This window comes from Ruditapes philippinarum, unplaced genomic scaffold, assembly GCF_026571515.1.
Source record: "Ruditapes philippinarum isolate M1 unplaced genomic scaffold, ASM2657151v2 ctg63_1_1_1_1, whole genome shotgun sequence".
In the NCBI taxonomy this organism is placed as follows: Eukaryota; Metazoa; Mollusca; class Bivalvia; order Venerida; family Veneridae; genus Ruditapes; species Ruditapes philippinarum.
In genome coordinates this window covers 910,044-927,202 of record NW_026866221.1, presented here as the reverse complement: position 1 = coordinate 927,202, position 17,159 = coordinate 910,044, and the positions used below count along the sequence as shown (strand labels likewise).

Here is a 17,159-nt window from a genome sequence, read left to right as displayed (position 1 = left end):
GTGTACCAGTCAAATAGAATTAGTATTGTACACAGCAATGTACAGTATACTGACCTCTTTATTTCTCACAACCATTGTTTGACATTTTGGCAGAACTTGCAGTTACTTCATGTACATTAAGGATTTGATAAGGAATTTTGAATTCTAAAAATGAAAACGAGGCAAAATATTGCAGGATAAAGGTAGCCTAAAACGCTGTTTTCGCGAAAACTTACCGAATGTACAACGTCCTGAAGGTAATTTATTGTGACCGGACTGTGTCCGTCGTCAACTTTTGTTTCACCAACATGTCCTTCTACACTACTGGGTTATTGTTGTTAAAACTAAGCAGGATTGTTCCTGGTATAAAGATTTTTTAAAATTGTTTGAAGAATTCCATTCAAAGCAGAACTCTGGTTAGCGCGGCAACTAAAAGAACTAGAACTGTCGCAGTCTGGCAAGGATATCCCCGTCACTTTCATTCATTTTGACTTTGTCAAACTAATAAGTCCTGTAAGGTATATCATTATACTTCATTCTTTGTATATTCGTTTATATTTAGAAACTATTAACTTTCTTTAGCAATAACTGACATCAACAAGAGCCATTGACTTTCGATAGCAACCATTAACCCCCATTGCAAACACTGACATTCTTTAACAAACATTATCTTCCACTGCAACCATTGATTTTCTAAAGCATCGAGTGGCTACCATAACAGTAATTGATATTCCTAAGCAACCATTTACTTCAATAGGAACCATTGATTTCTATAGCAACAAGTGACTTCCCTAGCAACCAAAGTTCTATACCAGTCATTGACTTCAATAGAAACCAATAATTTTATGCCAATAACTGTTTTTTCATAGCAATTATTAACTTCCACAATAACTTTCAACTTTCCCTTGCAACCATTGACTTTCTATGGTAACCAGTGGCTATTTTAGCAATCAGTTATTCCCATTGCAATGGCTTCCATAGCAACTTCTGATTTCCATAGCAACAAGTGACTTCCAAAGAATCCATTAACTTTCTATAGCAACCATTGGCATTTCATATCAACCTTTGATTTTTATAGTAACCAGTGACTTTTATGGCAAGAAGTGAATTTTTACATTGCAACCAGTGACTACCATTGCAACCATTGACTTTTCATAGCAACACTTGAATCTGACATTGACTTTCGTTTCAACCACTGGCTTTTTTACATGTGCATTCTTTCAGATGTAGATACGAATTTAGTAATATCCGTTTAAGATTTATACCTTTTACCTGCTTTTTATCCATAGTTTACAATATTAATGTTTAAATCCTTAACCGTCAGGTGAACGATATAAGAAAAGAGCTATCATGACCCTCTTGTTTCTTCTGTATTCAATGACATTACAACAACCGAAAACTCGTCTGCATCATCATCAATCAATAACAATTTGGAAGCCTCGATATATAGTTAACTGTTTCTTCGTTTGACTATAATGGTATGTTTTAAGTATCATATTGACGTTAAACTGGTACAGTAGGATTTTGAAGTGATTTTTAATTATAAGCTTGAATTTGACCTGGCAAAATTTGACATTTAATGTCATTTATTAGCGTCTTATTGACGTACACAGTTCAATTTCGTAATAGCACATTTGATCTCCGTCTTTGTAATAATTTATTTTTAATTTACTCTATTAAATATATTTTTACGACCTGATTCTCCAAGCTAAGGTTCAGATTCGTTATTGCCTTAAATAATAAGATAATGCAACAAAAACAAAATACGTACAAAGTGTAATGCAAAAGCAGGATAAAAACAAGTTTTTAAAGCAAATTATTTCGTAGTTATGAGCTCCTAATATAAAATTATGTTCGAAAGCTTTACTCGACACTATTCGTTTTTCATTTTCATAAGTCAAAAGTTATTTTCTTCAAACAATTACAGTTTAGGAAAGCCCGGCGTGACATCTGGCTATTTACAGGTCTAATTATAAAACAATCGATGAGGGGAACATCATACAGCGAACTTTATGTTTAGCTTTATTAATTTCATGAATATTGCAAGACAAAAAAAGTGTCCCATAGCGACAATCTGTGCGAAAATCGAGCTATCATTAGCTCACGAGGAAATGCCGAGCGCTTAATTTGTCATTTTTCCCATTTGGGAAATCATTATTTCTGGCCAAAAGAAATGATACATTGACCAGTTTTTTTCCACTGCTACATACAAGTTGGTGACTCGTGAAATATTGAAACAGAAAAAGTCGTAAGATTATTCCTCGCGAAAACAACAAAGATTATATTATACAAATTTTCTTCCTTAGATTGTACATGTACATTTATCTACGCATACATTGTATATAAACAATGTTTCTTCACGACAGTTGATACTTTAATTTTTCTAGTTACTATCAACATTCTTATTTTGACTTTAAAGTTATATACGTATACATGAAATATTAGAAATATTGCTGAAATAAAAAGCCTATTTTTTATTTTTCGTATTTTCATTGTAAAAAATTATTTTTTACTGCAGTGAAACATATTTTCCGTATTTTCACTGATACTTTCTTCTAAATTCAGGCAATACACAAAGAGTAAGGGTCTTTCGAATTACAATGTCAATCATAAGAAAAATGTAATAAATTAACGGAAAAATCAAGTTTTTTCTATAAATACAGGATTTATTTTAATCTTGTGGTATGAAAATTATCCTATTTCACTCGTGACTAGCACCACCTATGAAATATTTATTTTCATTCTACTCGGTGAAAATAAATTTCGAAAAAAAGAAACATGTCCTCTTTTTATTTTCCCCCATCTTTCGGACATTTTATTTATTCTCACTGTCTACACTGTATTGTAAACTGTACGGTAGTAAATATCATAGGAACTCTGGAACAGGACCGCATATTGCGGCGCATAAATCCGAATCCGTACCGGCTTTACATATTGTTTGTCCGACCTTTGAATTTTTTCATATCATGCGAGCGGGTGGTCTTTAATTATCTAATCTCAATTTAATATAATCTGTTAATTTAAAAATCAGTCAAATTTACGGTACATTATACGTAAAATTTGACCAGTTTTAAAAGAGAGAGATTGGGTTCAATTGATAATATATTTTTGAGACCATACACTCGAATAATACTATTAGATATTTAGATGTACGAGTAGCAGAAACGTTTTTAATCGAAAATATGCGCCGCAATCTGCGGTCCCGTTCTCGAGTTCCTATGGTAAATATGTAGACATTTCCAAGATGGCGGACTGTCAAAGTGTGAAAGGTGCGTGTTTCACTTTTCTATCTCGAAAATACAAAAACTGATTATTAACGTCAATAAATAATTTTTAATTCTTATTTCTTAAGACAATCGTCATTGGAACAATAAGTCAATGACTATAAATATATCAGTTTCAAGTACAATACTTAATTTCGCAAATCAATATCAATATATGCTAAATGAATTAAGGCTGCAACAGTATTTAATTAATAGGTAAAGTAAAACAAAAATAAATACATTCTGTTAAAATGTAAGTCAGCTTATTTGTATTTTACGCCCACATCTAAACTATTTCTCGACTTCTATGACTAGGACGTGTGCCAGTGGAAAAGTCAATTTAACATATAGTGAAGAAATACTGCATACCATAGCTTCCAGTATTTCAAGACAATTTAAGATAGATAAGATGTGGTTAAATGATAAAAGGACAATTTTGCTTTCAGAGGGAGTCCGTTCTCTCAGTTAAGGCTTCCCTTCATCTTTAGTATAATGACCGGGGTCTTTGACAGTCATTTCAGTTTGTTATTATTATTTTCATTATGCTGAAACGGTTTTGCTGTTCTATTATAGCAAATACGAATACTTTATATCTACAACATAAATAATGAACAGGCAGTTATGGCAATTATCCAAGCAGTTTCATGATGCATTGAAAACTAAAAAACAGAACAAGACGTGTGTAATAGACTCAGGCACAGCTGTGTTACAACCGGTTTTGCAATAAAACGAGTTTTGCAATAATTTATTGCAAAACTCGTTGCGATGACATAATTTTGTTGCAATTTTTTCACAATCAGTCTTGCAACAAAAACGAGTTTTGAAATAAATTATTTTTATATCAGGTTTGATGTAAAGATTATATTCTAAACATTTTAATGTTCGTCTTTTTGTGTGTAAAGATTGACATGCAGTGAAATTATATATATTATTTAACATCAATTTCCATTCTAAAATCATCTATTCATAATTGCAAAATACATGATAATAAAATTGTTTTTATTAAGTATCAGCACATTTTCATTATCAAAAATAAACTAAGCTTTGCAAACACTTTGGCTTAAATTCTGAGATATAAATAAATATTATCTTGTAATTAGTTAAAAACTCACACGTACTTTTGTATCAGTGTTGACAATATAATTGCAAAACTCGTTGCGATGACATAATTTCGTCGCAATTTTTTGAAATAAAAACAAGTTTTGCAATAAATTATTCTTATATCAGATTTGATATAAATATAATACTTTTAACATTCTCATGTTTGTCTTTTTATATAAGGATTGGCATGCAGTGAGTTATTCATTAAATTTGTATATCATATATTTAACATCAATTTCCATTCTAAAATAAATAAATATCACTCCTCATATACAAAAGATAAAGATAATAATATTTAAAGTATAATCTTTATATCAGATCTGATGTTAGAATAATTTATTGCAAAACCCGGTTTTATTGCAAAACTGGTTATGAAAAAATGCAACAAAATCGTGTCATGGCAACCAGTTTTGCGATAATATTTTAAAGACTTTCTCAAAGGTTCTTCTTAGTTTCGATATTCTTGCAAGATCAAATATGTATATCACAGAGTTTTGAGCCAAATTGCAATTATTGTTGATATTGAAAATGTCCTGAAATTTAATAAAAGCCATTTAATTACCATGTTTTTTGCAATTATGAATAGATGATTTTAGAATGAAATATGATGTTAAATCATGTATACAAATTTAATGAATAAAATAACTGCATGCCAATCCTTTTATAAAAAGCCGAATATTAGAATGTTTAGAGTTTAATCTTTATAACAAATTTGATATAGAATAATTTATTGCAAAACTCGTTTCTATTGCAAAACTGATTGTGAAAAGATTGTAGCAAAAATATGTCATTGCAACGAGTTTTGCAATGAATTATTGCAAAACTCGTTTTATTGCAAAACCGATCGTACCATGTGCTGTCCCTAACACAAAAATTAATTTCGTAAAGGCCCAAATCTTTTGACACATTTCGATAATATATGGAAAATGCTCAAATTAGACATTCACACAAAAATCAGTGCTTTTTTACCTTATCCCACAAAACACCTACGCCTTTAATTGCTTGCACGCCCCTCCCTTATACATTCAGTGAACAGTACTAAAATGTTTCATAAAATGAATATACATTTTTGATAGTATTAAAAAATATAATATTATATGTACATGTATATTTTTCCAGTCACCTGCGCAAGTTTGTCATATAACAGACCGAATGTACATTAAAGCAAAAAAGTATTTCTTTGATGATGTATTTGATAAGACAAATGCGCTTGGGCATTATAGAAAAACAGTTCTAATAACACTTATTCATAGGAATATTTATTATATATGTGTATAATAATTATCTTTATTTCACACCTTATGAGCAATAACCAATAGACTTTCAGCATTTGCACCACGTGATGTTCCAATAGAAATCATTATGGGATCCAGTTTTATCAATTTAGCCCCTATTTCATTTTCAAAGTTCAAAAAGTCTATGCCAAATCCATATCACATCACATATAGCCTCGTTTTTATTTTAGAGTTCAAAATATCTTTATCTAATGCATATCATTCTCCATCTAGCCTCGTTTTCATTTCTGAGAGTCGAAAAATCCATATCAAATCCTTATTGAAAGTTCTGTCAAAATGGCAGAAAATCTGGTGTGAAATAAAGAGGTTGAGCAATAGACTGATTCTATTAGACTTGTACACAGCCAGACTCCCTGTACAATATTATATAAATATTCATTTTTCACATTTTCAGCATAACATTTGCAACGGATATGTTATATGATTATAATACTAATCTTATATAAAATATTGAATTATACTGAGAAAATGCCATAAAAGTTTAGCATATTTAAATCATGCAGTTTCCAGTGAAGAGCAATGTGGCGATGTAATTACGTTCATGAGAAACATATTTTCAAGTATATTATTTTTGTGGGCATTTATATACATGTGTTTGAAATTGGCTGCATCTTTTAAGTTTGTAATTAAACAAAAACTATACCTTGAACCTAAGTACCACGTGTACCACTTTACCACGCAAATAAGGTAATGTGTTACTCTGTGTATGTAATTATCATAACAGTACTAGATATAACATTATAAACGGGATCTTGTTCAACGCATATTAATGTATAGAATAATTCCGTTAAAATTAAATTCTTATAAACACTGAATAATCTAAGATGCTTATACGTAATTCATGACTTTTCTGGCAATTGAGCATGAGCTTACGATTTTTTCCTATCCTTATACTTTTATGGCGCCCATAATTTTACTTTTATTAGATAAACGACTAGACAATTCAGCACAAACCGTCAATCAGTGTCAATTTGAAGCATGATGCAGGTCAGCTTTTTGTCAAACAGAACATATTCTTAAATCTAAAATGTCTAGACATCATTACATTCTACACAGATTTTTATTTTTCAATTTTACAGGAAGAGAACAACGTAGTTTCCTTATTTGATGCTTTCCAAAGGAAGAGCATGGAAAACATCTAGTCGCCGCCTTTTGTCGGTCCGTACCCTGTCTGTTCGTCACACTATTTTGTGGATAATTATTTGAAGGGAATTGAAGACATGTGATTTAAACTCAACACCGCGATAGAGACTTGTCAGCTTCTAAGAACAATAACTCTACATAACCTATTTTTGAATTATCTCCCTTTATAATACTAAATAATTCTTGACTGGCGAATAATTTGAAAAGTATCAAATGAATTTGATTAAAACTTCACACACTGGAATATTCCATTAAAGATCAAAAATGCTATCTTGCTGTAACAGTGAGGTAGTGACGGTAATGTTAGCTGTAGATACTGTAACAGTGACAGTGATAGTAATTGTAGTGACGGTAATGTTAGCTATAGACACTGTAACAGTGACAGTGATAGTTCTGGTAGCGAGGTATTGTTAGCTGTAGATACTGTAACAATGACAGTGATAGTAGTGGTAGTGACGGTTATGTTGGCTGTAGATACTGTAACAGTGACAGTGATAGTAGTGGTAGTGACGGTAATATTAGCTGTAGATATATTGTAACAGTGACAGTGATAGTTCTGGTAGTGACGGTAATGTTAGCTGTAGACACTGTAACAGTGACAGTGATAGTAGTGGTAGTGACGGTGATGTTAGCTGTAGATACTGTAACAGTGACAGTGATAGTAGTGGAAGTGACAGTTGATGTAAGCTGTTGATACTGTAACAGTGACAGTGATAGTAGTGGTTAGAGACGGTTAATATTAGCTGTAGATATTGTAACAGTGACAGTGATAGTTCTGGTAGTGACGGTAATGTTAGCTGTACATATTGTAACAGTGACAGTGATAGTAGTGGTAGTGACAGTAATGTAGCTGTACATACTGTAACAGTGACAGTGATAGTTCTGTGTAGTGGCAGTAATGTTAGCTGTACATACTGTAAACAGTGACAGTGATAGTAGTGGTAGTGGCAGTAATGTTAGCTGTAGATACTGTAACAGTGACAGTAATAGTTCTGGAAGTGACGGTAATGTTAGCTGTACATACTGTAACAGTGACAGTGATAGTAGTGGTAGTGGCAGTAATGTTAGCTGTAGATACTGTAACAGTAACAGTGATAGTTCTGGTAGTGGCAGTTAATGTTAGCTGTAGATACTGTAACAGTGACATGATAGTTCTGGTAGTGACGGTAATGTTAGCTGTACATACTGTAACAGTGACAGTGATAGTAGTGGTAGTGGCAGTATTGTCAGCTGTAGATATTTGTAACAGTGACAGTGATAGTTCTGATAGTGACGGTAATGTTAGCTGTACATACTGTAACAGTGGACAGTGATAGTAGTGGTAGTTGGCCCAAATGTTAGCTGTAGAACATGGAACACTGACAGTATAGTTCTTGGGTTAGTGGCGTAAATGTTAGCCGTAGTACTGTAACCCAGTGATAGTTATTTGTAGTGATTGGTTTAATGTTTGGTGAAAGATACGGTAAAGTGCCAGGTGATAATAGTGGTGCGAGGTATTTGTTAGCTGTGATTTGTACCAGTGGCCCAAGTTAAAGTTTTGTTATGATAGTTCTGTTGGCTGTAGTTACGGTAACAGTGACAGGGATTAGTATGTAGCGATTTGTTAGCTGTAAGATAACTGTAACAGTGGACAGTGCTAGTTATTGTTATGTTTAATGTTGGGCTGTAAGATACGCTGGTAACAGTTGACAGTTAGTATGTGGTAGCGAGGTATTGTTAGCTGTAGTTATACTGTAAACAGTGAACATTGATAGTAGTGGTAGTGACGGTAATGTAAGCTGTAGACACTGTAACAGTGACAGTGATAGTAGTGGTAGAGCGGTAATGTTAGCTTAGATAGACATTGTAACAGTGACCAGTGATAGTAGTGGTAGTGACAGTAATATAAGCTGTAGATACTGTAACAGTGACAGTGGTAGTAGTGGTACGTGTCAGAAACGACAATGTTATCTGTAGATACTGTAACAAGTGACAGTGAATAGTAGTGGTAGTGACGGTAATGTTAGCTGTAGATACTGTAAACGAGTGACAGTGATAGTAGTGGAAGTGACGGTAATGTTAGCTGTTGATACTGTAACAGTGACAGTGGGTAGTAGTGGAAGTGACGTAATGTAAGCTGTAGACACTGTAACAGTGACAGTGATAGTAGTGGTAGTGGCAGTAATGTTAGCTGTAGACAACTATAACAGTGACAGTGATAGTAGTGGTAGTGGCAGTAATGTAAGCGTTACATACTGTAACAGTGACAGTGATAGTAGTGGTTATGACAGTAATGTTGCTGTAGATATTACTGTAACAGTGACAGTGATAGTAATGTGTAGTGACGGTAAGTTAGCTGTAGATACTGTAACAGTGACAGTGATAGTAGTGGTAGTGACAGTAATGTTAGCTGTAGACACTATAACAGTGACAGTGATAGTAGTGGTAGTGGCAGTAATGTTAGCTGTACATACTGTAACAGTGACAGTTATAGTAGTGTAGTGACAGTAATGTTAGCTGTATATACTGTAACAGTGACGTGATAGTAGTAGTGGTAGTGACAGTAATGTTAGCTGAGATAACTGAAACAGTGACAGTGGTGGTAGTGAAGGTAATGTTAAAGCTGTAGATACTGTAACAGTGCAGTGATAAGTAGTGGTAGTGACTGTAATGTTAGCTGTAGATACTGTAAACAGTGACAGTGATAGTAGTGGAAGTGACGTTAATGTTAGCTGTAGACACTGTAACAGTGACAGTGATAGTAGTGGTAGTAACTGTAAATGTTAGCTGTAGAACTGTAACAGTGACAGTGATAGTAGTGGTAGTAACTGTAATGTTAGCTGTAGACACTGTAACAGTGACAGTGATAGTAGTAGTGGTAGTGACAGAAATGTTAGCTGTAGATACTGTAACAGTGACATTGATAGTAGTGGTATAGTAACTGTAATGTTAGCTGTAGATACTGTAACAGTGACAGTGATAGTTGGTGTAGTGACAGAAATGTTAGCTGTAATATTACTGTAACAGTGGACAGTGATAGTAGTAGGTAAGTGGCAGTAATGTTAGCTGTAGACACTGTAACAGTGACAGTGATAGTAGTGGTTTAGTGACAGTAATGTTAGCTGTAGATTACTGTAACAGTGACAGTGAAAAGTAGTGGTAGTGTCAGAAACAACAATGTTAGCTGTAGATACTATAACAGTGACAGTGAAAGTTGTTGGTATATATCTGTAATGTAAGCTGTAGACACTGTAACAGTGACAGTGATAGTAGTGGTAGTGACAGTAATTGTTAAGCTGTAGATACTGTAACAGTGGCAGTGAAAGTAGTGGTAGTGACTGTAATGTTAAGCTGTAGATACTATAACAGTGACAGTGAAAGTAGTGTGTGGTATTATCTGTAATGTAAGCTGTAGACACTGTAACAGTGACAGTGATAGTAGTGGTAGTGACCAGTAATGTAAGCTGTAGATACTATAACAGTGACAGTGAAAGTTGTGGGTATTATCTGTAATGTAAGCTGTAGACACTGTAACAGTGACAGTGATAGTAGTGGTAGTGACAGTAATGTTAGCTGTAGATACTGTAACAGTGACAGTGAAAGTTTGTGAGTATTATCTGTTATGTAAGCTGTAGACACTGTAACAGTGACAGTGATAGTAGTGGTAGTGACAGTAATGTTAGCTGTAGATACTGTAACAGTGACAGTGAAAGTTGTGGTATTATCTGTAATGTAAGCTGTAGACACTGTAACAGTGACAGTGATAGTAGTGGTGAGTGACAGTTATGTAAGCTGTAGATTTACTGTAACAGTGACAGTGGTGGTAGTGAAGGTAATGTTTGCTGTAGATACTGTAACAGTGACAGTGAAAGTAGGGGTAGTAACTGTATATGTAAGCTGTAGATACTGTAACAATGACAGTGAAGTAGGTGGTAGTGACAGTAATGTTAGCTGTAGATACTATAACAGTGACAGTGGTGGTAGTGAAGGTAATGTTTGCTTTAGTTACTGTAAACAGTGACATGAAAGTAGTGGTAGTGACAGTAATGTTTGCTGTAGATACTGTAACAGTGACAGTGATAGTAGTGTAGTGACGGTAATGTTTGCTTTTAGTTTACTGTAACAGTGACAGTGAAAGTAGTGGTAGTGACGGTAATGTTTGCTGTAGATACTATAACAGTGACAGTGAAAGTAGTGGTAGTAACTGTAATGTAAGCTGTAGATACTGTAACAATGACAGTGAAAGTAGTGGTAGTGACAGTAATGTTAGCTGTAGATACTATAACAGTAACAGTGATAGTAGTGGTAGTAACAGTAATGTTAGCTGTAGATACTATTAACAGTGACAGTGGTGGTAGTGAAGGTAATGTAAGCTGTAGACACTATTACAGTAACAGTGATAGTAGTGGTAGTAAACCAGTAATGTTAGCTGTAGATACTATAAACAGTGACCAGTGGTGGTAGTGAAGGTAATGTTTTTGCTGTAAATACTGTAACAGTGACAGTTGAAAGTAGTGGTAGTAAACTGTAATGTAAGCTGTAATACTGTAACAGTGACAGTAAAAAGTAAGTGGTAGTACCGGTAATGTTAGCTGTAGATACTGAAACAGTGACCAGTAAAAGTGGGTGGTAGTGAAGTTAATGTTTGCCTGTAGATACTGTAACAGTGACAGTGAAAAGTAGTGTTCAGTAACTGTAATGTAAGCTGTAGATACTGTAACAATGACAGTGAAAGTAGTGGTAGTGACAGTAATGTTAGCTGTAGATACTATAACAGTAACAGTTGTGATAGTAGTGGTAGTGAAAGGTAATGTAAAGCTGTAGACACTATTACAGTAACCATGATAGTAGTGGTTAGTAACAGTAATGTTAGCTGTAGATACTATAACAGTGACAGTGGTGGTAGTGAAGGTAATGTTTGCTGTAAATACTGTAACAGTGACAGTGAAAGTAGTGGTAGTAACTGTAATGTAAGCTGTAGATACTGTAACAGTGACAGTAAAAGTAGTGGTAGTGACGGTAATGTTAGCTGTAGATACTGAAACAGTGACAGTGAAAGTAGTGGTAGTGACGGTAATGTTAGCTGTAGACACTGTAACAGTGACAGTGAAAGTAGTGGTAGTGACGGTAATGTTAGCTGTAGATACTGTTACAGTGCAGTGATAGTAGTGGTAGTGACGGTAATGTAAGCTGTTGATACTGTAACAAGTGACAGTGATAGTAGTGGTAGAGACGGTAATGTTAGCTGTAGATACTGTAACAGTGGCCTAGAAAGTCGTGGTAGTGTCAGAGACGACAATGTTAGCTGTAGATACTATAAACAGTGACAGTGATAGTAGTTGTAGTAACTGTAATGTAAGCTGTTGATACTGTAACAATGACAGTGATAGTAGTGGTAGAGACGGTAATGTTAGCTGTGATACTGTAACAGTGGCCTAGAAAGTAGTGGTAGTGTCAGAGACGACAATGTTAGCTGTAGATACTATAACAGTGACAGTGATAGTAGTGGTAGTAACTGTAATGTAAGCTGTTGATACTGTAACAGTGACAGTGAAAGTAGTGGTAGTGACTGTAATGTTAGCTGTAGATACTGTAACAGTGACAGTGATGGTGGTAGTGACAGTAATGTTTGCTGTAGATACTGTAACAGTGACAGTGAAAGTAGTGGTAGTAACTGTAATGTAAGCTGTAGATACTGTAACAATGACAGTGAAAGTAGTGGTAGTGACAGTAATGTTAGCTGTAGATACTATAACAGTGACAGTGGTGTGTAGTGAAGGTAATGTTTGCTTTAGTTACTGTAACAGTGACAGTGAAAGTAGTGGTAGTGACGGTAATGTAAAGCTGTAGACACTATTACAGTAACAAGTGATAGTAGTGGTAGTAACAGTAATGTTAGCTGTAGATACTATAACAGTGACAGTGATAGTAGTGGTAGTGACTGTAATGTAAGCTTTAGATACTCTAACAGTGACAGTGAAAGTAGTGGTAGTGACGGTAATATTAGCTGTAGATACTGTATTACAGTAACAGTGACAGTAGTGGTAGTGAAGGTAATGTAAAGCTGTAGAGATAACTATAACAGTGACAGTGATAGTAGTGGTAGTAACTGTAATGTAAGCTGTTGATACTGTAACAGTGACAGTGAAAGTAGTGGTAGTGACTGTAATGTTAGCTGTAGATACTGTAACAGTGACAGTGGTGGTAGTGACAGTAATGTTTGCTGTAGATACTGTAACAGTGACAGTGAAAGTAGTGGTAGTAACTGTAATGTAAGCTGTAGATACTGTAACAATGACAGTGAAAGTAGTGGTATTGACTGTAATGTAAGCTGTAGACACTATTACAGTGATAGTGATAGTAGTGGTAGTGGCAGTAATGTTAGCTGTAGATACTGTAACAGTAACAGTGATAGTAGTGGTAGTGACGGTAATGTTAGCTATAGACACTATTACAGTAACAGTGAAAGTAGTGGTAGTAACTGTAATGTTAGCTGTAGATACTGTAAAAGTAACAGTGATAGTAGTGGTAGTGACTGTAATGTAAGCTTTAGATACTCTAACAGTGACAGTGAAAGTAGTGGTAGTAACTGTAATGTAAGCTGTAGACACTATTACAGTAACAGTGATAGTAGTGGTAGTAACAGTAATGTAAGCTGTAGATACTATAACAGTGACAGTGATAGTAGTGGAAGTGACGGTAATGTAAGCTGTAGACACTATTACAGTAACAGTGAAAGTAGTGGTAGTGACAGTAATGTTAGCTGTAGATACTATAACAGTGACAGTGGTGGTAGTGGTAGTAACTGTAATGTAAGCTGTAGACACTATTACAGTAACAGTGAAAGTAGTGGTAGTAACTGTAATGTTAGCTGTAGATACTGTAAAAGTAACAGTGATAGTAGTGGTAGTGACTGTAATGTAAGCTTTAGATACTCTAACAGTGACAGTGGAAGTAGTGGAAGTGACGGTAATGTTTGCTGTAGATACTATAACAGTGACAGTGAAAGTAGTGGTAGTGACTGTAATGTAAGCTGTAGACACTATTACAGTAACAGTGATAGTAGTGGTAGTAACAGTAATGTTAGCTGTAGATACTATAACAGTGACAGTGGTGGTAGTGGTAGTGACGGTAATGTAAGCTGTAGACACTATTACAGTAACAGTGAAAGTAGTGGTAGTGACAGTAATGTTAGCTGTAGATACTATAACAGTGACAGTGGTGGTAGTGACAGTAATGTTTGCTGTAGATACTGTAACAGTGACAGTGATAGTAGTGGTAGTGACGGTAATGTAAGCTTTAGATACTCTAACAGTGACAGTGAAAGTAGTGGTAGTAACTGTAATGTAAGCTGTAGACACTATTACAGTAACAGTGATAGTAGTGGTAGTAACTGTAATGTAAGCTTTAGATACTCTAACAGTGACAGTGAAAGTAGTGGTAGTAACTGTAATGTAAGCTGTAGACACTATTACAATGACAGTGAAAGTAGTGGTAGTGACAGTAATGTTAGCTGTAGATACTATAACAGTGACAGTGGTGGTAGTGAAGGTAATGTTTGCTGTAGATACTGTAACAGTGACAGTGAAAGTAGTGGTAGTGACGGTAATGTAAGCTGTAGACACTATTACAGTAACAGTGATAGTAGTGGTAGTGACAGTAATGTTAGCTGTAGATACTATAACAGTGACAGTGATAGTAGTGGTAGTGAAGGTAATGTAAGCTGTAGACACTATTACAGTAACAGTGATAGTAGTGGTAGTAACAGTAATGTTAGCTGTAGATACTATAACAGTGACAGTGGTGGTAGTGAAGGTAATGTTTGCTGTAGATACTGTAACAGTGACAGTGAAAGTAGTGGTAGTAACTGTAATGTAAGCTGTAGATACTGTAACAGTGACAGTGAAAGTAGTGGTAGTGACGGTAATGTTAGCTGTAGATACTGAAACAGTGACAGTGAAAGTAGTGGTAGTGACGGTAATGTTAGCTGTAGACACTGTAACAGTGACAGTGAAAGTAGTGGTAGTGACGGTAATGTTAGCTGTAGATACTGTTACAGTGGCAGTGATAGTAGTGGTAGTGACGGTAATGTAAGCTGTTGATACTGTAACAATGACAGTGATAGTAGTGGTAGAGACGGTAATGTTAGCTGTAGATACTGTAACAGTGGCCTAGAAAGTAGTGGTAGTGTCAGAGACGACAATGTTAGCTGTAGATACTATAACAGTGACAGTGATAGTAGTGGTAGTAACTGTAATGTAAGCTGTAGATACTGTAACAGTGACAGTGAAAGTAGTGGTAGTGACGGTAATGTTAGCTGTAGATACTGTAACAGTGACAGTGATAGTAGTGGTAGTGACGGTAATGTTAGCTGTAGATACTGTAACAGTGACAGTGATAGTAGTGGTAGTGACGGTAATGTTAGCTGTAGATACTGTAACAGTGACAGTGATAGTAGTGGTAGTGACGGTAATGTTAGCTGTAGATACTGTAACAGTGACAGTGATAGTAGTGGTAGTGACGGTAATGTTAGCTGTAGATACTGTAACAGTGACAGTGAAAGTAGTGGTAGTGACAGTAATGTTAGCTGTATATACTGTAACAGTGACAGTGAAAGTAGTGGTAGTGTCAGAAACGACAATGTTAGCTGTACATATTGTAACAGATAAAAAGGCCATTTTCAAGTTATAAAATTCTCAAAATGGTAGTGAAATGCCCTTTTTAAGTGATGACTAAAATCCCCGGATTCATATTATTGTTACATGGTGATCTTCATAGCATGCCAATTTTGAAAAATATTGAACAAACCAATTTCAAGATACGGATCCCGGCCATAGGGACATAATTTTGGGTTTGTGAGCTTTTCCTTACATTTTGGTGTGACATTTTCTTACACAGAGCGTGGCAAATTTTCACGTGAAACTACATTTTACGCTGTTTACTTCTTTTTATGGACATAAACCATCGAATATTGGTCCGAACTGACGGATGAGGACGGACTGACCGAAAACTCCATATACTACACCCCTCTTCTAATTTTATCGGCGGGGTAACATTACAATGTTTGTTCAGGAAGTCGGACGTAAACTAACAACTTGGCGTTTCAATGTGTAGTCTCTAGTTACAATGTACATATTGTTAATACGTTTCTTATATGTTTTTGTAAAATGTTCGTTCTTTTTTTATAAATATTTGAAACGTTCGAAATTCAAGATAAGAGGTAATAAGGATCTACAGATTGATATAACAAAGATTGCTTATTTATCTATCTTTTGACAAGTTCATTTCGTAGGATTTTCCGAAGTCTTCTAAGACACGGCAATCATGCATTTTCCTACAATTTACTAGTACATGTATGCAATTATCACATATTTAGTAAATGGTATCACTGGGCATTGTAGTACATACAGAAATAGTTCATTTGTATGTTTATATTTATTACATATGAATTATGGCAAATAATAATGTTAATATATCTATAATGTACAAAACTGCTGTTTTTTTATATATCTATATATTTTATGTAAATATGTTGCTTATTTTGTAAATATATTTTCCTCATGGGGATAAGACTTTCGGCAATTTCCTTGACTAAAATCTTTAAAAAAATGTTTATGTTTATTCAATATATGTATTTTCTTAGGTTACCTCAAGATTATAGACACTCGTCAAAATTGCAAGTTAACACTAGAACCATAGATAATGGAGACTGTGAGTCTCATAAGTCTGTGCTAACTGTTTGATACACCATCAGGGATATTATATAATCATTTTCCATTGGTGTTTTATACCAAATCTGCACATAAAATAATGATTTTTGTCGGGTTTTTAATTTTGCATACGTCGGAAATATTGGAGAAACATACATCGCTACCGATTTTTCTAATTCTTGTAAATCGTACGGATAAAAAGACTTCGAATGAGTACAAAATGAAAGTTTGCTTTGTTTGTAACAATATCGATGGCTGGTCTTATTTTTCAATTTCTTTAATACATTACATGCGATGAATCCGACTATTAGATATTTATTTTTAATAACATTGTTTTTCTAACAAAAAAATATAGCTTTTTTTCCTGAAAAAGGAATGTTCTCTGCATTATTTCTTTAACGGGAAATGTTTCAATAAATCACAATCAGAGACTTCAGATATTCCGGGAGACCGCATTAAAAATAGCAGATTTTGTAATTTATCGTGATATCACTCATTTTAAATTAGGAAGACAGTGTTATAGTTATAGTGGACTTTATCTCCGTAATAAAAGTGGACTTAAATCTGGCATACATTTATAACAAGTGCTATAATTTGATACAATACAATACAATAGTTTACGTGTACAATACAATATTATACTTGAACAATACAATACATGTACAATACAAAATACAATACAATACATG

General features: G+C 34.4%; 1 protein-coding gene across 1 annotated transcript; it reads right to left on the bottom strand.

The window, feature by feature from the left end:
- Window positions 1–9,433: 9,433 nt before the first annotated feature.
- Window positions 9,434–16,328, bottom strand: LOC132731803 (mucin-2-like). Its single transcript, XM_060718066.1, has 3 exons — window positions 15,034–16,328; window positions 12,560–14,931; window positions 9,434–9,629 (listed from the first exon to the last, which is right to left on the bottom strand). Exons 1-3 carry the CDS (start codon window positions 15,436–15,438, stop codon window positions 9,434–9,436), a joined length of 2,973 nt encoding a protein of 990 aa, XP_060574049.1. The 5' UTR covers window positions 15,439–16,328.
- Between the last annotated feature and the right edge of the window lie 831 nt (window positions 16,329–17,159).

Coding starts and splice junctions, on each gene's coding strand:
- LOC132731803 (XM_060718066.1), bottom strand. CDS start 15,438: ATGGCCTTTTTATCTGTTACAATATGTACAGCTAACATTGTCGTTTCT. Junction 14,932..15,033: donor CTTTCACTGTCACTGTTACA/GTATCTACAGCT, acceptor ACTACTTTCTAG/GCCACTGTTACAGTATCTAC. Junction 9,630..12,559: donor CTTTCACTGTCACTGTTACA/GTAACTAAAGCA, acceptor TACCACTACTAC/TATCACTGTCACTGTTACAG.